At 34.2% G+C, this 26,390-nt stretch overlaps 1 protein-coding gene across 1 annotated transcript; it reads left to right on the top strand.

Moving 5' to 3' along the window:
• Positions 1-29: 29 nt before the first annotated feature.
• barr (non-SMC condensin I complex subunit H) lies at positions 30-25,923 on the top strand. The gene is made up of 17 exons (XM_076502990.1): positions 30-170; positions 757-1,032; positions 2,479-2,569; positions 3,537-3,626; positions 4,735-4,867; positions 5,758-5,813; positions 7,499-7,570; positions 8,156-8,351; positions 10,011-10,093; positions 19,599-19,870; positions 20,490-20,617; positions 21,189-21,430; positions 22,159-22,257; positions 22,743-22,916; positions 23,359-23,475; positions 23,719-23,886; positions 24,866-25,923. Exons 2-17 carry the CDS (start codon positions 770-772, stop codon positions 24,920-24,922), a joined length of 2,241 nt encoding a protein of 746 aa, XP_076359105.1. The 5' UTR covers positions 30-170; positions 757-769; the 3' UTR covers positions 24,923-25,923.
• Positions 25,924-26,390: the final 467 nt, after the last annotated feature.

The raw sequence follows: 26,390 nt of genomic DNA, 5'->3' as shown, positions 1-26,390 counted from the left end.
ACTCACAGAGGTCGCCATAGTAGAAAACCGCCAAGAGTTTAATTTCGGTCCCTGGTTTTTGAGTGTTGTTGGACTAGTGTTTTGAGTTTAGGAATGTCGATTATTTCTATTTGAATTACAGCTTATTTCATCTGATAAAGAATTTAATACGATTTTTTGTTGAAAATTTGGTATGTAAATTTTTGTTAACTTTAATTTATATTTATAGCGTATTTAAAAAAATAAAAGTTTCAAGCTAAATGAGCTCATCGTAGGACTAATTTACCAGCTTAAGCCTAGGTATGTTAGTAACAAACCTTTGAAATTTGTGAAGCTTAGCAGTTAGTATAATTTGTTAAATGATTAGCCATTGGGCTTGTTAATTGATTATATTTAATTAGTCTTATACGAGAAATGGATAGTTGGAACAATCAAAATATTGTATACATTGGAAACTAATTTTAATTAGTTTATTACTTTTGTAACTCTTAGCTGATTATATTAAGTATTAATCAAAAATAACAAAGCATTGATTTTGTTTGGTTGATTATTTTGCATGACAGGGGTAACCAAGCTCTGGGTTTGTTACATAATTATTGTGTTAATTATACTGTAGTTTTTACCAGTATTTTATCACCCAAATGCTTATATCTGTTAGATTGTTTATTTTATCAGTCTAAAATAGCTTATAAGACTTGATCAAAGACAACACTATATTATCTAAGTTATCATTGCTGCTAGATCTCAGTTGATAAAAATTTGGTTTATCTATGGTAGGAAGTATACATTCATGCCACCTGGCACAGCAGATGACTCATTTCCTTCCCCTCTCATCCGGAGAAGTTTTGGCTGTCATTTTGCAACACCCACAAGAGAGGAGAGAGCATCATCTAGTTTTAGGTCATTTTCATCCGAAGATGTGGCCTGTGAACAGCCACCAAGGTTTAGTGTTCCTGAAAATGACGACGAAGCAGAACGAAAACAGAGACATCGTGATCGAGTGTTGGAATTACAAAGAAAAAATTTAAATAGTCCACTTACACCTACAGATAGGTAACCATTATGTATCTGTGGTTTGTTAAAAATAACATGGAACATAAGAAAAGTATAATTAATATTTATTGTGACAGAGTAAGTCACCTCTACTCTAGGATAGTACCTCTAAGTATGTAAAAGATAATATATAAAGAATATCAGTTATGTTAATTTTATCCTTTTATCATGATGTATGTAAACTGAGTTCAGATGTGTGGATAGGCAAAAATGTTTTGTGGTGGGACACTCAATTTGAATCAAAATGCATTATTTGATTTTAGATGAAGGGTCACATTTTGGTAGTGTGTTCTGTTGTTTTAAAGTTTCATGCCACCCTTTTATGTGGAAGAAAACATGTCCTTTCAAATCTTTTCTATAGTAAGTATATATTCCATTTTTAGTTGGTTTTTAAAAAATGTGTAAAACCAAAAGCTTTTCTCTCATTCTAAAAGTGCTGTCATTTAATATATCTAAAGAAATTGTTGCAGTGTGTACAGTTTTCTCTACAGGTATAATTTTATGTATTAATTTACCTATATTATAAGTCTTGATCAACAGATGTCTGTGCCATTAAGGTTATTCTTGTACCTTTTGGACACAGATTTAAAACTATTTAATTCTGTCATATAGAATGATAATTTAAATATTTGTATCACATACAGTTCAGTTTGGCTACATGATTTTTTTAAAGGGATGTAGATAACTTAGTTATATGTTGTGATTTTGACAGAAGATGTCTCTGACAGTGTGAATGTTCAGTTAATGAAACAGGGCAAAGTAATCACTATAAGTAAATATATAAGAATATTTTAACTAACTATATGTATTTTAAATTCTGTTCTACGTAGGTTTGTTGCTTTAACTGAACGTTAATAGCATGGAAACATGAAAATGTTTCATGTATGTTGTATACAAGTAGGTGTTTCTTGCATGGTTTAAGTTTTGTATAAATTATAGAATGTGAAAATTTTAATGTTTTAATTTTAAATGTACAGGTAAATGTTTTAATATAACCATGTGTTTTTAATTTTAGTGTAGAAAGTTTCTTTAAGATACTGCACTTAACCTTATAATGCTGTTTGTTTTATTTGTTCCAAAATTAAGAAACAAATTTTGCTGCTTTCGAAACTTGAAAATGAAAACAATGTTTATTTGTATTCATGAGATTAAAATGGATATTTTTACATTGGTAAGTTATTTGTATAACTATTCTGTTTGTGTAAAAGTTGATATTCTAACAACTGTTCTACTCTTCATGGACCTAAAGATGATCTTTCATAATGTCCTTTCTATCTGTGCTACTTTTGTAGTTCAGATGTCCTCAGGCATCACACTGACCAGTTAACTAGAGCCAAGTGATGAACCATTAATGTGATAATCATTAATAACTAGGAGTTTTGTAGAATTTGGAGCATTGTATTATCTAGTTGTTTATCTTGTTTAATTGGAGCATTATGAATCTAGGAGACGTTCATTAGGAGGTGGTATTGCAGGACTTACCAATGCCCAGTTAGCCGAACATTATAAGAACTGCATCAAACTTTCATCTGAAAATGTAAGTAAGCTATTACTGTAAGTTTTACGTACATTTCTCATGATCCTTTTAGGTTTGGTATACAAGTTGCAATCTACTTTTGACATGCTGTAACCATCGTAACTAACATTCAGTTAAAGTTCAAAGATCAGATTTGACACTAACCATTGTAACTAACATTCAGTTAAAGTTCAAAGCTTGGCTTTGACACATCATAACCATCAGCTGCTGTATTCTTCACGACTGTAAAGATGAAACAATTTTTTGAAGAGTTTGTTCTTTCAACCTATTTCTTTTTTATATTATTCCTCCAAGTCTTTTTTTCTTGAATGTCACATTGAACCAGGTAACCTTTCACTTGTGTCTGTTCATCAGGAAGACTGATTTAACCATCTAAAGAAGCACATCTGGATACCATGTATTTCTGTTTAACACATTAACTTAACTGCATGACCTGTTCTAAAAGTGTTTCAAATTATTGTCAGTGATTTCTAATATGTCTTTAGATCTGGAGATGACTATTACACACAGGTATTGTTATTGTGGGTGTTTTCATTGCCACACTTTTTATCAGAAGTAAGAAAATGTTATCTAGACTCTTTATGGTAAATTAGAATATTTTTTCATAGTTACCTACAGGATGCATCAAGATAAGAATTAATCAGAATTTATCAATGATTTTCCAATGGGCTGAAGTTTCACAGGTTTAGTTTTTTATAAAACACTTTTACTGTAAAACTGATCACGATATTAGATTTAACTGGAATTTCACATTACTTTGTTAACAATACTTAAACTATATTTGCTTATACATTAGTCCAACCCTTTCATTGAGCTCATCAATAAAAAGGGTTGAGTATGAAGCCAGCAATACATTATGAAGGACTGTAAAAATAGGTTTAATTATAATGTGGACATACAGTTTGTTTATCTATATTTCTGTAAAGAAAGGTTTGTAATGTTTCATATACTGCTTTCCTTCTGGCAGAAAATAACCATTAAGAATGCATTTGGTTTACACTTGATTGACTACATGGCTGATGTTTTAAAAAACAGAGATGGAACAACCAATTTCCAGGTAAAGATCTTACTTTACTAGAAATGTACTTCTCATAGCAAATTTTGTTTTATACTTAAGAAACAATTCAAAGTTACAAAAAATGTAGTGAACTGAAAAAAATAACCACAAGAATTATTGTAGTTGTACTTAACCAGAAGGACTGTGTGAACTTAAAATAACCACATGAGTTATTGTAGATGTACTTAATGAGAAGGACTGTGTGACCTTAAAATAACCATAAGAATTGATGTAGCTGTACTTAACCAGAAGGAATGTGTGAAGTTAAAATAACTGCAAGAATTATTGTAGCTGTACTTAACTAGAAAGACTGTGTGAAGTTAAAATAACCACAATAATTCATGTATCTTAGTGTGTGTTGAGAAAGTGGGAAACTATGTTTGGTGTCATTTGGATGTCTTGGGTGGCATAGGTGGATAAAAGTTCTTTATAAAGATACATCACTTAAATATTTGGCTTCAAGACTGTCATATTTATTAATAGTTTATTACCAAGTGCTTGACTTGGACATTGGAATAAATGATGTTACCTTCTGCTCTTAACACAATACAATTTTGGAAATTAATGTTTACTGAAAGTATTATATTGATATGGTCAAACTTAGTGTTTCTTAATTATTTTATATTTCATTTTTTTCAAGTTCCATAAATAGGGGTAAGTTAAATTATGGTTTTTAAATTAGTGAATTTCAAAACAAAAATATCAAGAATTTAAGTGCTTTTGAATAATTGACTATTCACCTTTTAGAAAAGTCAATTAATTGAAAGCTTGAGTCTTTAACAATTAATTACACCTTTTCTGTGTGTTAACTCTTTTATTGGGATAATAAATTTAATGCAATCACAAATAATTAATATTCTGTCATTCCTGTGCCATGTACGTGATTCAGGAGTTTTGGTGTACATGTTCAACATTGATAGTGATAATTTCTTAAAAATAAAATAAGTTTTTAAAAAAATTATGATGTAAACTGCTGACAACACTTGGAAGCATAAGTTGTGAATCAAACTTGGATTTCCTGCTGAAAACATTTGAAAGTACTTTGAATTTTAGACTTTGTTCTATTAACATTTGAAGCAAGCAATAAAATAAATGTAATACATTGCAGGTAGCAAGCTGTACCCTAGATGCCAGCACCAAGATCTATGCCTACAGGGTTGACTGTGTTCATGCTGAAGCTTTCAAGATGGCAGGAGGTCTAGGAATAGCTGACGACCATCGTAAAAGCAGCAGGTGTGACAGTTGTGTTTATTATAGGTATAACTGATGACCAGTGTAAGGTAGCAGGTGTGACAGTTGTGTGTTTATTATAGGAAGGGCTGATGACCAGTGTAAAGTAGCAGGTGTGACAATTGTGTGTTTATTATAGGAAGGGCTGATGACCAGTGTAAAGTAGCAGGTGTGACAGTTGTGTGTTTATTATAGGTATAACTGATGACCAGTGTAAGGTAGCAGGTGTGACAGTTGTTACTTACTTTTTCTGTCACAGCTTTAGCTGAGTTCTTTGTTTGATTTTATTAGTTTTTGGTTGATACTTCCATATTTTAAATTGATATCTTGAGTTTACTGTCTTTAATGTTTCACTGTAATTCTCTTAATAATAATATATTTTCAGTTTTTATATTTCTTAGTTTTGTGTGTGAAAATTATTACATTTTTTAAAAATATAAATTGTATTTAGTTTGTTGTTCATGACTTTATTAAACATGAACTAATCAGGGTAATACATCGTGGAAAGTTTTGTGGGTAAAGTGGGATAGAACTGATTTGACTCCTATATGAACTGACACGTTATACTGAGAAAATTGTTAATGCTCAAAGCAACAGTTTAACATGTTTTATGAAGGGTGTAGGTCTTCATTCTTAAAAGTTTCTAAATTTGTAGTTAATGTTTGGAATTTTAGATCCATTTTGTCTGGATAAACGAAGCTTTTTTATCTAGCTGTAAGTGTTAATTGTTAATAAAAATTGGTATTACTCTATAATTTACAAAAGGTACCTGATAGCTTGTTTAGTAATTGCTGTGTGAAAGTATTTCTGTTGTCTATCATTTGTCTCATAAATTTAGTGCATATTTAAATGTGTTATTCAATTTTGAAATGTTTTATATTCTGGTCCATTTAATGTTTAGAGAGTAAGGACAATGAAAATGAGGAAACCGATAAATTGGACAAAAAGAAAAAAAGGGTAAGAAATGTAGTTTACTTGCTATTGCTACTGTATTAGTACAGGGCAGGATACAAAAAGGGTCACTTGTAATTCATTTGACTGTCTTAGTCATTCTGGCTGTTTGAAATTATTGTTATGATGACTGATGTAATAATTTTTCTATTATTTGTGTTTTTCATGTGGACAGAGAACTGTCACGGTATTATAGTTTTTTTTTTAAAGCTTTAAATCTGTCTGAAGCATTTCCTCCAATATTTCTTCTTCAGTAATATTTTTTAGCCTTTTTCTGAATGAGAAGATATACTGGCTTTAACACATAGTTGTTATTTATATACAAAAAGAAAGTATTGTTTTAGCTTTGCTCTGGAGCTCGGACATTTTTAGTGATATACTGCTCATTATGTTAATTTTATATTGACTGCAAAGTTTTATGCTTTTTTGAAAACTTTAATAATCTTTGAAATTAGAATTACTGATGATGAGGTATTATTAATGCTAAGTTGTGAAAACATTCTGCCTTTACACGTTCCTTCTTTGTCTACATTTTGGCTGGATGTATTATCCAGGGTATCTCATACTTTATGTAATCACTGTTAGCCAAAGTTGTTTTCTTTCTCTTCCATTTTTATCATGTCACAGTATCTAGAGAGTTTAGCTCTGCTGTTAAGATCAGCTGCAGGTTAGCCAGGATTTTGAACAAGCTGTCTGAATCTGACTTTGTGGGTAATCTGTTGAAATAGGTTTAATTGCGTGTGTCCACCAGTCAGAAGACATATTTGCAATTATTAGTTACCCACATGTTTATGGTACACATTTTTAAACAAGGACTTTGAACAAGTCATCTAAATCTGAATTAGTGGGTAACTTATTTAAATAGGTTTGATTGTCTGTGTCCACCAATCAGAAGACGTCTATGCAATTGGTAATCCACATGTTTATGGTACACATTTTTATACAAGGACTTTGAACAGACCATTTAAATCTGACTTAATAGGTTTAATTGTCTGTGTCCACCAATCAGAAGAGGTATACAATTATTGGTTACCCACATGTTTATGGTACACATTTTTAAACGGGTTTCGAACAGGCTGTCTGAATCTGTGTTAGTAGGTAACCTATTTAAATAGGTTTGTCTGTGTCCACCAATTAGAAGACATGTATATAATTATTGGTTACCAGTGTATTTATGGTACATATTTTTTTAAAACCTTAACGTAAATTCTGTCTCAGTGTCAGAAAAGAATGGAACATTGTGTGTGTTGTGATTTATCTGTAGTAAAATTTAACATGTTGCTCTAGAAAAATCCATGGAAAGACTTTATTCTCTGGCTTGTTAATATTATTCAATGATGTTGAGGTTAAATAATGAATTGTAAAGAAATAATTTCTCAAATAAAAAAAAGTCTTTACAATCTGTATTTTTAAAGTTTGTTTGAGTTACACAAAATATTGTAAAACAAAAGTTTTGACACTTCCACATGTCCAGTATAATCGTGGTCACTTCAATTAGGCAGAAAGTGGGTTTTAAAGAACAACAGGTGATTAAACAGTATATGTGTGTGTGTGTGTGTGTGTGTGTGTATATATATTATATTGTTAAATTAAAGTAGCTCAGGTTAAGGAACCAGAAACTGGTGTCTAATGTATGTAGTAAATTAGATCCTGGTAGAGAAATAGTTTCATATATTTCTCTCTGTTTCAAGACCAAGAAAAGCAACACTGTTGAACAGAATACAAAGGCCTTGAATTTAAACAAATTTGATTTGGAGTTTGAGGTAAGATATTTGAACATTCCTTGATTAGTGAAACTATTCATTTGTTCAACACATGTAAATATTGTCTCGTAATATGGTAGTCATTTTTCCAAAGAGGAAACTGTTATTAGCAGAGATAAAATGTGTATAGAACCAAGAGTTTGTTAAATGTTTACTTTGGTTCCATTCCTCATGAAATTATAACATTTAAATCAGTAATTTTCTTTTATTAGGTATCAAAAGTTTCAACATTAATTTTAATCAGTGATGTCTCTTGTCAAGTCCAGTTTGGGTTGTTTGGTTAAAATGATGTCAACATGTTTTCTTTGTCCTCAGATTGATTATTATTTGATACTTTGTATTTTAAGACCAAAAAAAAGAGAGAGAGAGCTTGTGTACTTGAAAATATGTTACATTCATCAGATGTCTGTGTTTAGGTACATTAGTTTCTTTATTAAGAAACTGCAAAAATTTGTTTTGTAGAGGCTTGTATTTATTTAGTATTCCCCTTTTATTTGTTAAGCCGTAATATATTATGTAGTATTTTTACATGTGATTACAAGGTTTTAGTACATCCACAATGTATTGTCCACTTTTCCTTTTTAGGTGGACCCCTTGTTTCACAAGATGACTGCACAGTTTGATGAAGGAGGAACGAGCAGTCTGTTGCTAAATAGCTTGTTTTGTCAAGATGACAACTGTGAAGTACTTTTGGACTCAAAATCTGTAATATATGGGAAGAACGTGTTGCAGCCATCTTCGGAACGTCTTGTTGAATATGTCGACATCAAAGAATTTAAAGGTTTGGTGTTGTTGAATGGATGTTTATACAATATGCTCTATAATTATCTTCCTTCCTAATGTAGGCATGCTAGCATTTTGACACATTCTAACGTATGCATAGTTTATTTAAAATTAGGATATAAGCAACACAACTTATGGTCATCACTATTAGTGTTGAGTGGTTAGTGTGTCAGCTTATAAAACTTAGGTTTGTTTTATGTAACTGAAAAAAAAAATTATACCTGTACTTTTCAATTGTGAGTGTTGTATAAGAGTGACAGTCAACTTTTACTATTCAATGTGATAAGAGTTGGTGTTTATTGGCTGTCTTCCCCCTAGTGTTATCACTTTAAATTATGAGGTGCTGGTATAGATATCCTTTGTGTAGCTTGACATAAAACCCAATAAAACAAACTAGATTAAACAAAAAATCTTATAAATCATGATATTTTTATAAACATAATTGTTTTGAAATTGAGTAACGTTTTTTATAGTTCTAAAAGGTTTGTTTAAAAACTCCACATAACAGTGTTGTTTACGTAGTTGAGATTAAATAAGTATAAAGTAAATTATTTGAATCAGACTGTTGATCTATCTTTCTAAAACATCTGTTAAAAACTTCCAGCTAACTTATTTTGTATCTGAATTTAATTTGAAGAAACTGTTGTTTGTTATGAAGGATTTGTAACTTAGCTAACTTTGACCATACAATGTGGACAATATGGAAGTTGTCCTTAAAGCAGAGTTTAGCTTGAACTGTTGAAGGCAGAATTAATATATCAAAACAAACATTTAACCACAGACATTGAATCTACATTTGGTCAAATTGTTAGTTAACATATGATAGAATTTAATTAATGTATTGGTACAATTTAGGTTTTAGTTGGTGTATAAGTACGACTTCTTCGATTTTATATTTGTTTCCCAACTTAGTATCTGGGTGTTTTATATGGTCATGTTGTGTGTATTTAGTTTGCAATGTTCAAAAACATATGAAGAAGTTTTTTTGTGTTCTTTAAGTCTAGTTTCCATTTTTCTGCTTGTTTCTCTAGTATAGAAGTCATGGCAGTTGTTACGTTGTATTTTATAAATTATGTTGGTGTTATGTTTGTCAGTGTAGTTTTTACATAATATGGACTTTAGTTTTATACCTGGTTTTTGAATAGAATTAGTGTATACTGGAATGTTATGTTTTGTATGTTTTATACTGTTTGATGTGTATGTCAGTGTATTAAGAAGTTGTTGTGACTCTCGGTGTAAAGAAGTGACTACAAAAATTGGAAAAAACCATTAACTTCCTATATAAAATGTATGTGATACTGAAGGTGTTATTAAATACGTATTTTGTGACTCATTTGGTATTAGGGGCTTGTGAACAATTTGGCATGCAGATGGCTTAGAAAAATGAATTTAAAATGCCTGTTGGGGGTTGGTTATTGTAGGGTTAACTTAAGCCTTCTTGTTTTACTATATGGAGAGTATATTAGGATAAAACAAGTTATTTCTAATTGATTGCAAATGAGTATTTATCTGAAGGATGAAATAAGTCTATGGTTATATTTGTATTGTTAAAAGACATATTTCATTTTGAATTTCAAATAATGTTCTAAGTGATTACTTTGTTATTAGTTTGTGTTAAATTGTGAACTATTGAAATTTACCAAGGTTTGACTTTAAGAGTTACAGATGTTACAAGACAAAGATATACAGATTTGCCCTAGTTTCTCATCCTTCAGTTTCACAGACTGGGACATGAATGAGGTATGTTATATATATTAGAATGTTTTAAAGTTTCCTTTTAATAATTTGCTCATATATTATTGATATTTAAACAAAATGTGACTTTTCATTTGTTCTTAAATAATTCCCCTCGGTGTGGATTCCTGTATGTGGTGAGGGGACCTCCCAGGGAAGGTTCTGTTCTATCTGGTTACCTTCTCTGGGATCTAAACATCCACCCATGTGTTTGCCGTGCGTGGCAACCCATAAAGGGGAGGAGAGGATCCTGGTGGTTGAGGGGTCCAACCCTAACACACCACTTTGGCCTCGAATTCCTGTATACGGGCGGCCTTTGGGTGGCCCCCCTTGGGTCAATCGGCTGGTCCACTTGGGCTAGAGTCAACCAAGTACCAGTGTTGGAAGTTCTCAACGGGTGTTGTGGACATTGTGCCTGATGCTGGTGTTTGGGTATAGTGCTCACGAAACCCTGGCGTTGCTGCATTGCCCTTGCGTGACTTTGTAGTGCATCCCCTTGTAGGGCTCCATGGTGGGTGGGGTCAGTGGGTACCAAAATTTTTCCTTTTTCCTATGGATCCTCTAAAAAATTTAAATAAAATTGTAAAAAACAGTCAATGGGTAGCGACCACGCCTTGAATACTCAGAACAGCAATCTTCAACATCAGTAACACACGCACCTCATTTTCTTATATTACATTCTCTTTCAGAAAACCTTTAGGGCAAATGTCCCTTTTTTTTTATTCAAAAGGGACTAGAGGGACATGCTGGCTCTCCAAAGTCAGTAAAGAAACTTTGATCTGGTGACATTGGTTGAAACATCCACATCCCAACACAGTGAACTCCTCTTGAATTCAAAGGCAATTGGGGATATACCTATTGAGGTTACACCCCATGCTACCTTGAATTCTTCACGAGGAGTTATTGTTGAAAGGTATTTGAAGAACGCTCCCGAGTCAGAGATTCTCGCTGGTCTCTCCACTCAAGGAGTTTCTGCAGTCAGGCGCATCTCCACTGCAAAGATGGAGTTACACTGCCAACAAATACCCTCGTTTTAACATTTACTTCACCACGCACCTGCCACCATCAAGGCAGGTTATCTCATTTGCAGGGTTCGCCATACATACCAAACCCTCTTCGATGTTTCCAATGTCAGAGATTCGGCCACTCAAAGACATCTTGTCGTGGTTCCCTGACATGTACTTGTTGTGGAGGCAAGGACCACGATGCCTATGATTGTGACATGAACCCACATTGCGTAGACTGCAATGGTTCTCACCCCTCTTACTTTCATTCTTGCCCAAAATGGTTGGAGGAAAAAGAGGTGCAGCGTTTGAAAACGACACATAACATTAGTTATCCCGAGACTCGTAAATTGCTGTTCACAACTCCATCTTGGACATATGCTGCTGCACTTCATTCCACAACTACAGTGGGAGTGCAGACAGGTCTCTCTGTGCCTCCAAGAGAATCGTTTTCAAAACAAATGAAAAGCCTTTTGACCTCCATGGTTAAAATGGTTGATGAATCGACTTCCACACCCATCTCTGTTCCTCCCATACCTTCCAACAAACCTCAAGATCCACGTCCTTCAGTTTCAAATACAGGCATTTCTTCTGATACATCTTTTTCTCCCACACTAGAGACAAAACAATTCTTCGTTCACGTCCTCAATCACTGGATTCCCCTTCAAATAACAAAAACCTGCCCACCCGACCCAGAGCAGGATCCACGGAGGTTGATAGACCTCCTCCGACTAAAGACAGTAAAGAAAAAAACGCGTGGTCATAAACCGAAGGGTTCTCCAGCCACTTCACCTACCCATTCTTAAAAATGGCCACCTTGATACAATGGAACTGTCGAGGTTTACGTTCTAATCTGGATGATATCAAAACGCTGATTGCTTCCTACCATCCTGTTTGTCTTTCTTTACAAGAAACATTTCTCAAAACTGCTGATACTGTCTCCATTCGGCAGGTTGTGTGATAGTCGAGTACATGGAGGGGTGGCACTGTTGGTTGATCAACACGTGCCCATCCTGTCTTTGTCACTCAACACACCCTTGGAGGCTGTAGCCATCCGTGTTTCCTTGGGTCATACTATCACTGTTTGTTCTCTGTACCTGTCACCTGGAGAGACATATGATCAATCAGATCTTGATGCTCTCGTTGAACAATTGCCATCTCCATTTCTAATCCTAGGGATTTTAATGGACATCATCCCCTCTGGGGAAGTGCTATTATTGATGGGAGGGGCCAATCTGTAGAGCGGATGCTCTCTGATCACAATCTTTTTCTTTTCAATACTGGTTCTTCCACTTACTTTCATGCACCTAGTCAGTCTTTTACCGCTATTGATCTCTCAGTTTGCTCCCCTTCATTATTCTCCCATTTTTCATGGAGGGTTGACAGTAATCCACTAGGCAGTGATCATTTTCTGATCCTTTTGAGAGAGACTGACCGTGGTCGATGCCACCCTACCCGCGTGCCCCGGTGGAAGCTAGATCAGGCAGACTTGTCCACTTTCACTGCTCTCGCAGAACTTGATCCTGCCATCGTAAATCAGCCATCAATAGATGACTGTGTAGCAGCAGTAACTGACTGTATTACACATGCAGCTGCTTAGTGTGTTCCTAAAACCTCGACACATTTTCCACGATATCCTCGTCCGTGGTGGAATCCTGCTTGCCACTTAGCACGGAAGGCTCAAAAGCGGGCCTGGGATACTTTTTGTAGATATCCCATACTTTCAAACCGGGTTGCTTTCCAACGGGCCCGTGCACATGCTAGGTGGGTAAGACATCAAAGCCAGAAGTTCACAGCCAGCATATCTTCTACCACCAGTTCCAAGATCATATGGGACAGGATTCGAAAGGTTAATGGGCACTACAATTCTGTCCCCCTCTCGATCTTACTCTCTGATGGTCAGGAGGTGACTGATGTTCGGAACATCGCTAACACTCTAGGTGAAAGCTTTTGCCGGATATCTAACACTTCTGCTTGTTCCTCCACCTTCCTGGCCATCAAGACTTGGGCAGAATGATCACCTCTTTCCTTTCGAACTGACTGTTTCTTTGACTATAATTGTCCCTTTACCCTGGTGGAACTAAAAATGGCCCTTCATCGGTCTGCCAGTACGTCTGTTGGACCTGATGATATTCATTATGACATGCTGCACCATCTATCTCCTGCTTCTCTTGATGTCCTTCTGATTGTTTTCAACCGGATCTGGCAGGAGAATGTTTTTCCTGATGCCTGGTGCCAGGCTATTATTTTACCTTTCTCTAAGCCAGGGAAAGATCCCAAGATTCCTTCAAACTACCGTCCAATTGCTTTGACGAGCTGTCTCTGTAAGACATTAGAAAGGATGGTTAATGCTCGTCTTGTTTGGTTCCTTGAATCAAACAACCTCCTCTCGCCCACCCAGTGTGGGTTACGTCGACAGCACTCCACCACAGACCACCTAATTCGTCTTGAAACATCTATCAGAGAAGCCTTTCTCAACCGCTAACATCTTGTATCAATATTCTTTGACATAGAGAAGGCTTACGACACAACATGGATGTATGGCGTTTTGCGAGACCTCCATACATATGGGTTACATGGCCATCTACCCATGTTTAGTAAAAAATTTTTAATGGACAGGAGATTCCAAGTTCGTGTGGGTTCGACACTTTCCCGTTCTTTTGTACAGGAACTTGGAGTCCCTCAAGGCTGTGTATTGAGTGTTACACTCTTCAGTATAAAGATAAATGCCATCACTGAACAACTCCCTCTCACTGTTGCGAATGGGCTGTATGTCGACAGCTTTCACATCTCATGTCAGTCGTCAAACATGAGATATATTGAGCGGCAACTACAAACCGCCCTCAATTGTGTAATGGAAGTGGACTCTGACGAACGGCTTTAATTTCTCTCTCTCAAAACTGTATGCATGCACTTTTGCCGCCGACGGGTATTCACCCTGATCCTGAACTTCATATCGGTGAAGTTTTGCTGCCAGTGGTCCCGGAGATCAAGTTCTTGGGGCTTATCTTTGATCGTAAACTGACCTTTATACCACACTTAAAGCAGCTTCGGGTCAAATGCACAAGAGCACTGAACATCCTCCGTGTTCTCTTTTCTACCAGTTGGGGGGCAGATCGCTGTTCAATGTTGAAGGTATATCATGCTCTTATTAGATCAAAACTCGCTTATGGATCAATGGTCTATGGCTCTGCCAGACCCTCGGCCTTAAAGATGCTGGACCCCATTCATCACCAAGGACTTCGACTCTGCACTGGGGCTTTCCGTACCTCTCCAGTTCAAAGTATATACATTGAATTTCATGAACCTTCTCTACACCTTCGCCGTTTGCAACTATTTTTACAATATACTTCGAAACTTCATTCCTTACCAAAGCATCCCACCTGGAAATGTGTTTTCCTTCCTCGGTGGGCAGTACTTTTTCAGAACAGACGATCTGTCATTGCTTCGTTTGGCCTTCGCATCCAGGCGCAATTGGATGAATTGGGTCTGTCCTTGGATAACATTGCAGATTCCACAGGTTGGCCCATCCCATCATGGCTTATTACAGCCCCCAAATGTGACCTTTCTTTCAGTCACCTAAAAAAGGCAGATACTCCAGATTGGAAGTACCGTCTTTTATTCAATGAATATCTTTCAAACAATCATTCAGTTCCCATTTATACAGATGGTTCCAAATCAGGTAATTCAGTGGGCTCTGCTATGGTTTGGTGTGGGTCAGTAGTTGCGCGCAGAATCCCTTCTACAGCTTCTGTGTTCACTGCTGAACTGTATGCCATATCTCTTGCCCTGGATCATATTGCAGCTGAGCAGTACTCCAACTGCACTATTTATACTGATTCACTTAGTTCTATACTTGCCTTGGAATCGCTACACGTTAGCTCACATCCTATTCTCGCTGATATTCGAAACCGACTGGCCCATTTCTCATTAGCAGCTACTTCAATCCAGTTTTCCTGGATACCAGGCCATGTTGGTATTCGCAGGAACGAGCTTGCAGACATGGCAGCTAAATATGTCTGCTTCAGCACCATCACTCCTATGCCTATTCCGTACATGGACTATGGTGTTGTCTTCAAGGCTCGGCTCCGTGCCACACTCGGCAGTCCACTTGGAGTGAGCAACATGACAACAAACTTTTTCAAATCAAACCCAAAATTGGACTTTGGCCATCTAGCTTCCGTAAAGTTCGGAAGGAGGAGGTTGTTCTCACTAGGCTACGTATTGGTCACAGTTTTTTAACTCATCATTTTCTTTTATCTGGAACTGATGCACCAATGTGTAGTTTGTGTAACACTCAAATCACTATCAGCCACGTTTTACTTTCTTGCCATCGTTACAATTCTCAACGACGGCAAGATTTTAAACATATTTTTTCCCAGGGTCAGCCTGTAACATTGGACAGAGTTATTGGTGATGGTGACTCTGTCCACCTTGATAATGTTTTTAATTTTTTAATGGCCATTAATCTTTTTAATCTCATTTAAGTGTTGCATATTTATTCATTACACCTTTTAATTGTGGTTCCTTTTTTACAGTTTTAATCTCTCTCCTTCAATTTGACATTGGACAATGGCCAGAACATTAAATAACTCGACACCAGGACTGGAAAGGCCAATTTCAGGTGACTAACACTACTGTTTGAACTATCCGTTTGAACTACTCGTTAGTCGTCCTGGCGAGTTGTTATTATACTTTTGCTGCATATCATTTCACACTTTTACTACTTAACTTTTTAGTACTGGCCATATTGACTCATAACCCCGGAACCAGTATTGGAAAGACCAACTTCAGGTGACTGACGGTGGTTTTATACTTACCTGTTAGTCTTCCTGGCGGGTTATGATCATTACCATTCTGCTACAGATAGTTCTTTACACTTTGTTGACTGGATGTCAACATTGGTTTTATGCCATTTTCTGTTTTAATTGCCGCTTTGCTTTTATCTTCAATTACTTTTACAAATTTTACTCCATTTACTTGACTTTTATCTTTTTACTGGACATTTGGCTACTCATTATTACGATTTTGCGGAGTGTCTTTTAAAACTTTTATTCTTTTACATTTTGATAATAGCTGCTATGACACATAACCTGGAACCAGGACTGGAAAGGCCAACTTCAGGTGATTGACGGTGGTTCTTGAACTTACCTGTTAGTCTTCCTGGCGGGTTATGATCATTACCATTTTGCTGGAGTAAATATTTTACAACTTTGAAGACTGGATGTCACCATTGGTTTTTACACCATTTTCTGTTTTAATTGCTGTTTTGTTTTTACCTTCATTTACTTTTACAAATTTTACTCCATTTACTTGACTTTATCTTTTTACTGGACATTTGGCTACTCATTGTTACAATTTTGCTATGTATCTTTTAAAATTTCTATTCTTTTACATTTTGATACTGGTTGCTATGACACATAACCCGGAACCAGGACTGGAAAGACCAACTTCAGGTGACTGACGGTGGTTCTTGAACTTACCTGTTAATCTTCCTGGCGGGTTATGATCATTACCTTTTTGCTAGAGTAAATACCTTACAACTTCTTATACTCTGCCTTCTATCTTAACATTGTAGACTAGGTGTCAACATTGGTTTTATACTTTTTTGTTTTACCTTCATTTCCATTTATGTCTATAACTACATTTATTTATTTATTTATTTTTAATTTTTACCGAATGTATGGTGCAGATAGCCTCGCTGCTTTGTGCCATAAAACACTAAATCAATCAATCAATCTTAAATAATTGAAATTATTATAAAAAGGGGTAGATAGAAATAATAAAATATTTCTTTCAAGTTTATCTGTAATGGAGGGTAGTACAGATGGGTCTTCCCTCAAGTCTTTTGTTCTGTAATACCACTAGTTTTATCCTTTATAGTTCTTAATAAACCAGATTGATTCTGTAGCCTTAATAAAATCTTTTTAAGAAAGAAAGGGTTGAGGTTCTGTATTAACTAGTGCTAAAGTATCAATAGTTTATAATTATACAAATGTTTATTTCTGCTATAAGGTAGAACTGTAGGACAGTTTAGATTTTTGTTGGATTTACTTTCAAACTTCTTCATGTTCATAGAATTTTTTTTGTTATTCACAATATTTAAAATAGGGGTGAAGTAATTACCTGATTCATTGTATGTATATTATATTTTTGCTATGCTACAAGTTACAGTTAAATAATGTAATGTCTGAATTCAGTATTTGAAATATTATATATAAGTGGTGTTTTTAATTTCAGTAGGGTGCTTGTAGCAAACCAAAACCTAAATGTGAGTTTGTCCACATTGTTTCCTTGAACTTAGTACCGTGTTTCTCCGAAAATAAGACAGGGCTTATATTAATTTTCACTCCAAAATATGACACTAGGGCTTATTTTCGGGGGATGTCTTATTTTGATATATTAAAAAATGAAGTTACAAAGTAAAACTATTAAACTAACCATTTAAAATAAACTATTATTAAACTATTAAACTAACTGATTAATACTTAAACAAACTAATTAACTAACTATTAAACTAATTAATAAATTTTTTTTTTTTTTATTTCTTTCCTCTTCCTGCCACTCTTAACTAGGGCTTATTTTAAGGGTAGGGCTTATATTAAAACTATCCCCAAAAATCACACTAGGTCTTATTATCTTATTATCGGAGAAACAAGGTAGGGTGTTTATGGCAAATTGAAACCTGAACTCGGGTTCATCCTTATTGTTTCTCATGACTTGTTGCACTGTTCTGAATATTTTCTTTGTCTCAGTTTCAAACAAAGTTCATAATGATGTCCAAGCATGATGATAAAACTGCTTCAAAATTAGACAAAAATTGACTTTGAAAATACTCCAGGAAAGTAGGTTGTGTGGAAGCAGTTTAGTGTTCCTGTAAAACATGGTGTTCCAGGTTGGAGGATTCAGTAAATTTGTTGTAGTTTGCTGAAAAGGATAAGCTCATGTGTTAGCACAACAAACATAGCTACACATATTCATAGGAAACAACCTGAAGTAGAAATGAAACCAAATAATCTTCTTTGAGATGCTACAAAAAGCTAGTCAAACTTGTTTGTACACTGCTTTCGAATCCAGGCTATATTAAACTCTTCCAGAACACAGCTGATCAATGAAAGTATTGGAAACCATATTGTAAAGGATCTGTGGCCTTGCTCTTTTGTTGGAAATCATGACTTTAGACAGATAATCAGTGTACTGGAAGCTAGGCATGGAATTCCATCTGAAATTTATTACAGTAAAGCACATACTGATACTTGATCAAAAGGAATTAGGTACAGCTTCACATGTGGTTATAACTACTGATGGCTTCAAGAGTGACAGCTAACTATATACAAGATGACACCTTGTTCTACAGATACATCCTGTGTATGTATGTTAGTTAACTATATGTGTAGCTATGGTAACTGATAATGTAAATAACACGACTTAGAGCTGCGAAAAGAATCTGGTCTTAGCCCTTGTGTGGGCTTCTTTGCTTAAATATTGTATTTAGCAGTTTGATCAGGAAACAACCCATGTGAATGGAGTATCAGGCACAATAAGTCAAATTGTTTGCCTATTTCCACAAAAAAATTACTGCTGCTCAGTTGTTGATATCAAAACTCTAGATGGAGCAGCAGTTATGATGAAATGGTACCTCAAAAACATACTTGCACCAGAAGTGAGAAAACATGCAAAAGACTTGGACTAAGATGTTTTTAGTTCTGAAAATATTCTGACAGTTGTGGAACTAATATAGTTAGAGTGGAATGAGATGAACTGTGTGTGCCCCCTGTCTAACTGATCTACTCAGTGGAATGTTGATTTTCTCAGATAATGCAAATAAAGGACATGGTTTGGTTCATTTGTCAAAAATGCAATTTCAGAAGATATTGAAACTGGATATGAAAGAACAGATACTAATCATTTCCTGCTTGAAGCAGCTGCCCTAGATTTTAGACTTAAACCACTACCACAAGTAGATGAAACTAAAAACCAGGGATAAATGTCAACCAGTATGTCAGTCTAATGACAGTGCTGTCACAGTGGATGATTTGTTTGTCTTGAAAATTGGAAAACCAAAAACTTTGTGTCAATGCAGTTAGGGAGCTTAATTCTTTCAAAGTAGAACCAAGTGGTAGCATAACCTTCGATCTCTGGGACAGTGATGCTGTAATGAAATTAGATATCCCATCTCAGTGATTCTAGTATTGTCTTGGTGTTCCTGAGACAAGTGTACCTAGTGGAGGTGTGTTCACCACCACTGGGGACACTATCACAGCCCAAAGATCTGTTTTGATACCATAACATGTTCATGTGTTTATGGTTTTATATATAAGGTATTAAAAACTATCCTGTTGAAGATATATGACTATTATTATTTTACTAGAAAAATAGGTTGCTTTTATTGTAGAGTTTGGTAGATACATACATGAGTAGTGTTTGGTGCTGCAATGATCACATTGTAACATTTAACACCTAATTTAAACATCAGCCCTCAGTTTAACATTTTATTCAATTGACAGCTGTCATCAAAATTAGGAAATACCAACGAAAAACAAGAATCAGATTTGGCCTTTGATCCAGACAGTGTACCATCCCCCAGCAAAGATTGTGGATTAGACTTCGAAAATGACATTGAAGATACATTCTTTGACGAGGGGAATAATGATCATTTTGGAGATGAAAATACACATCTTGGACAGACTCGTCATGACATAAGCTCAGTCACATCTAGCATAATCGAGAAACGAGATGCATGTTTCAAATCTTCTAGAACATCGGTTCAGCCCATAAGGTACAATGCTCTGTCCAGAGTACTAAATGAAAGTTTTATTGTTTTGTTTACAGATAAGAATGGTTTATATTAGAATAAGGAAATATTTCATTTCTACAAGAAAACAGACTGTAGAATTACATACTTCACTTATAAACAGCCGTAAACTTTGACATTTGTATTTGTCTTCATTACTAGGTGCTGTTTATTCTTGGTTAGTTTAAAACCAAATATTACATGCTTAATTTCACTTTCTGTTGTAAAACAGCTACTCAAGAAATGAACTGGTCAACCACTGGATTATACCAGCTTCATTTGTAATCCTGTGTTTGATTATGAGGAACCCACTTTGAGCCAATAAATTTGAAGATGTCTTGACCTTAAGATGATAGAACCTTGTTGAAATATTGTATATTTGTTACTGTGTTAGACTTATAAGATTCTTTTGTTTTTTTCCATTACCTGTTTAAGTTGTCTTCAAACTTGTTTATAAACATAAATGGTTGACCATTATCAGATATCAATAGGTTAATCATTAGGCTCAAGGAACTTGATTTCTAACTTTTATTTGATTGTGCAGTTTTGTTCTCTTAGGCTAGAAATGGTTGATTTATTTGTTATATTGACTTTATATATATAGGTTGGAATCAGTTGACCAGTTGGTGAAGATTTTGGCCGATTCCCCATCCGATTACTCTTACTTTGACCACAACTTGATTTCAGCATGGGCAGGCCCAAACCATTGGCGTATTAGACCATTTACTAAAGGTAAGTATAACTTGTAGTGCTGGTCAGGTTAACAGATAAAGATCTATAAAATTATATACATTCAGAAATGTGATATGCTTTTCTTTGAAAGAAAGAAAAAAAAAACAATTATAGCTTGAATGTAATTTTTCTTATGTATATAAATTTAATATCTCTAGAGAAATTGAAGAAACAAACACAGTAGTAATTGGTAATTTACAATTTGAGTTTGTTTTTTTAAAATACATTTTAACTTCGTAAGTTGAAATATGTGAATACTATCTTAATACCGATATTTTGGGAAGTTCTGCATCTTGTTTTTGTACATGAAAGATAAGATATTTCTAATGAGCTTCACTTAGTAAGTTACTCCCATCGTGAGATCTCACTCTAGATTAATGCATGTTAGGTAGTGAGTGAGATATAGGCATGCTTTTAAAACCCCTTTAATGTAATTACAAATGGCAAAACAAATAAGATTAAAATATCGAGAAGGATTAATGTTGGTCAACAGTTTAAAGGCAGTAAATGGTTTTAAAAGGAATAAGGTTTACTATTTACTTTAGGATTTCTTGTTAAATCTTGTTCACAGCCAAACTTAACGTTCAGCATAAGGACCAAAACGAGGAAAAGAAAAGAACAAAAAAGCCAACTTTGAGGTTGAACTATGACGAAGAAAAGAACTTTGATGAATCATTTGCTATGAGTAGAAAACCCCTGAAACTTGTTAAAAAGACTCTCCAACAGTGGGACAAAGAGAAAACGACACTCCCAGAAGACTTGCACTATGACATTAAGAAGTTAATGAAACTGTTTACAAAACCAGATGTTTTGGTGAGTTTAAAATGTCTTTATCTGTAAGATTAAATTCCACAATGGATATTTTTATTTGCTTTGGCAAGCATGGAAAGATATGTTTGGCATTCAAAAATCTTTGAACTAATAAAAGCATATCTAATCTGTCATTGGTGATTGAGCTGTGGAAGAAGGAGTCAGTGATACTGTTAGACTTACAAGACAGTCAACTCCTTGATTCAGTGCAAATTGAGGAACTCACTGGATGGTACAGATTGATTTTTTGAATCATAGAGGTATCTTACTTGTCCATTTAGCTTTCCCTTTATCTTTTAGTATCTCACTTGTCCATTTAGCCCTCCCTTTATATTTTGGTATCTCACTTGTCCATTTAGCCCTTCCTTTATATTTGTTGGGTATCTCACTTGTCCATTTAGCTTTCCCTTTATCTTTTAGTATCTCACTTGTCCATTTAGCCCTTCCTTTATCTTTTAGTATCTCAGATGCTACTGAGGTCCAGAATTCATTTCCATTAGTCTGTTGGTAATTCTTTTGTTGTGTATAATTTTCATCTTGTTGAAGCCCCGTTTTGTGTAGCATTATACTAAAACATAATTATATATTGTTTTAGTGATTTCTTCGAATAGCACACATTAATCAAGTAATTCACATAAAGAAAAAGGTTAAAAGTGAAGTTGAATTTTAAGTGTTGTAACTAAGTTTGTTCTCAGGTTTACTTTGAAACTCTTCAACTTTTGTCTCAACAGCTTCATCGACTGAAAGCTTCATCTGAAGTGGACGATGGCGTGAGCAGTTACAACTACAAAAATCCAAAAGATTGTGTGAACTATTGTCCTACTGCCGAGGTACTCAAATATCTTGTTTTCCTTATCAGTGGTATCCAAATTCGGTCCAGTGTGTGTGTGTGTGTGTATATATATATATATATATATATTTTTTAATCAATAATTTGTCATCACGTAATAGCAACCTTTTTAAATAACTTTTTGGTGATTGTGAGTCAAAACATTGTAATTAACAAGACTTGCCAGCTGTAATGGTTGTTATATTCAGTTCAGTAGTTTAATCACTAAACTTTGTGTGGTATTGTTGTTGTATTCATGTAATTCACTGTTTAACATTAAATTATTTTAGTCTATATTTTAAAAGAATAGTCTGAAAGAAAACAGTAATTTCAATATTGGGGAAGCCATTGTTGTAATAAATGAAGTACTTGTGAAACAAACATTTCTCTTTGTTTTTTTCAGTTTTGTAATTAGGGACTTGTATTAACCATGCATATAATAATCAATACTTTAAACCATATTTACAGTTTCTTTTTACTTTGAAGGGTGAAGACAGTGATGGAGACATGGAGAACATTGGCTTTCATAGTGAGGGGGACTTTCCCTCATCTGATTTTAACAACAGTCGTAGCATCTTTCCTCAGAATGAAATCATGGGGACGGCCCCTCTGTCTCAAGAGGTGTTTTCAGGGGATAATCTTCTCCAGCAACCATATAAGGTAGTGTATTAACTGAAACTTGTTTCTAGTACGACCTTTTAGAATATCTAATTGTGAGTGACTGTTCTGTGTAATTTGTTTGAACTAGGTAGTCTGTGTTACAGTTAAAAGGTGTACATTCATTTAGTACAAATTGGTAAATGTGTACCATTAAAACCTTGTATTCTCTGATTTCATTTTGTGGGTTGGACCTTAACATTACCAGGTAACAGATGGTTGCTTAATTTATATTTTTCTATAAAAGTTTAAATTCAGATATTTGATAGAATATAAAAGTATCAGTTTTTCTAAGAAAGCTTCAATAACTTGAATTTATGTGATTGTAATTCGTTCTTCCACTAGGTCAAGGACAACTTCGTTCATATCATGATATTGTTGTATTAAAGGTCAGTAAAGACTAATCATGACATACATATAAAACCTTACTTAATTTTATTTTCAGATTGCCAAAATTGATATTCAGTATGCAAGAACTGCTAAACACTTAGATATTAAACGCCTGAAGAGAGTTATGTGGCACATTTTGACAAACAACCCTGTGTCTGATTCACATAATAAGGTAACATCTCTTATTTCGTGTTTCAACAACTGAATAAAAGACGTTTCATGAGGGAGCAAATTAAGTTGTTGGAATATTTTCTTACTCAGTACTTCTAAGCACAAATGTTTAAAGAACGTTTTGTATGTAGAAACCCTTGTGAATTAATAATACTTATGGAAATAGTTGTAGTTTTTTGTCCTTTAGATAAGTTTATTACAAATTGTCAAAACTTCTTTTTTGCTTATACTTTTAAAATTATAGGAGAATGTAGAAACCTGTGAAGACGTCCCATTACCGGATAGAATGGATGGAAAGATGTTATTTTCTCATCTGTATAGGATGTTACCTCAACAGCTGTCATCAGTAATGATAAAGAACTTGAGTGTTCCTATTGCGTTCGTATGTCTGCTCCACATGGTGAATGAAAAGGTGTTCCAACAGTACTTACTACTATCTGTAATATTTCTTGATACAGAAACTTTGTATTATAACTCGTTAGTTTAATAACGAATATGTGCTCCTAAACATTGTGTTTGTTAGCATGTTTGGAATAATATAATAACCAACTGCAGGGTAAGAGTAAGAATATTTATGAAATTAAATTAAAGATTTAAACTACAAAACTTGTTTGTTTTAACCTCCTGGTTCTCTCTTAGAGTGAATGATGTGTAATCTACATAATTAATGACTGTGGCATAAAATTCTATTATTGTTATCAATGGACAAGAATACTATATTAGGTTTAAGAGCTGGGTGATACACATACAGATATTTTTAAAACACCTTGGATATGGGATCGCTAACATTTTGTTTGAGTGATTTGTATAAGTTAACGGGTAGTGTCCCTGATTTAGGATTCTTAAAGAATGTTGGGACACAGTATTAGAAAAATTGGAAACACCTGCATAGCTATAACATCCACATCTTAGCTCATGCTGGAATAAAGTTAATGTCTATAAAATGATTCAAAAACTTGTAATATAACTAGACATATTCTGTTTGGTACCTTTTAATATTATACTTCACAATAAAGATGGCTGTCAAAACTCAAATTATAACAACAATATACAGTAGAATACTCCTGAGGTTCCCCAGTCTTAATGGACTTCTGTTATTTTATACTGCCAATACCCACGTGTATTGAAAGTCCATAGAAGGCACTGTCCTTGTGTCATATACCCTTTAAATGTCAAGATATATTACAATCTATTTTCAGAGTTTTCCTTAGTTTAGGCTAATTTTTGACATCCCATCAAACTAGATCCATTTTCTGAAATGTAAAACATTTTTTTAAATAATATACAAAAACATAGTATGGACATGTTTTTTTTTTCAATAAAAACCTGAATGGAAGTGTTAGACTCGTCATAAAGTTACTAACACACATTTTTTTTTTCTCCCCCTTCAGACTCTGAAGATCTCTGGACTGGAGGACCTCTCTGACTTCTACATCATGCAAGAATGATCAGAAACAAGTTCTGTCTAGTTTTTAGGGTACAAAATTTCATTGTCATTTATACTTCCATTTTATTATTTTTTTGTACAGATGCAATACTTTTGCAAAATCTTTTTACACTGGCTTGTTGTAGATACATAACCACAAAAAATGATTTATGAGAAAACTTGAGACCAAATCTTCTCTATATTTTTAAAATCTTTTTATCCATCTATATATACACATACACCTTTACTTTATAAAATATTGTTACCAAACATTAGCTGTGAAGGTTCTTTAGCTGTTGGCTGTTAACATATTTTCAGCCCATTCATTTAAGCTAATTTGCTATACTTCACAGCATTGGTAATGATTCCCTGGGTCTATGAGTAGCCAATTACTAATATAACAGGGATAAGTGTTTATGAATATCTTTAGAAATAAACTGACTTCTCAAAAAATTGAGTTTATTTTTGGTTTTAGGTGGTTCGATTGTTTCTATTTTTAAAAATTCCTTTTTACTCGCATAATCCAATGTTTAAAGTTTGGACATAAACTTACTGTATTAAAAATTTCTGCATAAATGGTGTTCTGTACATTAATAAGAAGGAAATTGAAACCAATGAACACTACAAAGATTTAAGAAAAATAAAAATCTAAAGACTGTTAGATAAAAGTATAAACAGAAAATGTAATAGTATTTTCCATTCTTTATAATGTGTGTATATTGTAATAATAAATTCTTAATTTATTGGTGTGTTTTTTACTCATTATATTAAACTTATGTTATGGATAATACAATGATTATAAAATATTTATCAACTGTAAACCATATTTTAAGAATATTCTGTATAAATAAGTCAGAAGTAGTAAGTTCTTGATATTAAATGCAGGTAAACATTTAACAATATCTGAAATAAGGATAAGTTAAAATGGTAAGAAACTTTTCACAGTTATCCATAATGTTTTTGTTTAGGCTGTAGGTTCTTGTTGAATATGTGCAATGTGATTAAAGAGATGTGCTTACAGAGTTATTTACTTAAGTGGATATATATTGTGCATGTTATAGTTTGTTCTTAGAATATCATTATTATTAAATTTGTATAACCACTGTAATGTTAACTTAAGCCCAAAGTCAAAAACAGTTCAGGAATTAAAGACAATCATTTGCCACCGAGTATTTCATTCAAAAGTCGACCAGGTCACGATTCTTTTACAAACCGTTTGAATATTTCTGTCTAGATTAACATAACATAAAAATCTGACATATATACACTCAGAGATGTGGACCTTTCAGTATTTATTACACTACTGTAAAGGAGCAATAAATCCAAGTAAGTTAAAGGCCACCACTGATTTCCTACAGTGGTCGTGCAGGAATTCCATCCCCACTGGCTCAAACTCAATTTTATTGATTCTTTCTGAAATGCACCAGGTATTTCCCTAGAGTAAAGGTTGAGGGTGACTTTATCTCAACTCCCCCACAATATACCTTCCC

Source organism: Tachypleus tridentatus, chromosome 6 (genome assembly GCF_004210375.1).
Source record: "Tachypleus tridentatus isolate NWPU-2018 chromosome 6, ASM421037v1, whole genome shotgun sequence".
NCBI lineage: Eukaryota > Metazoa > Arthropoda > Merostomata > Xiphosura > Limulidae > Tachypleus > Tachypleus tridentatus.
The sequence above is the reverse complement of the archived record's forward strand: the minus strand, read 5'-3'. Positions and strand labels throughout refer to the sequence as shown.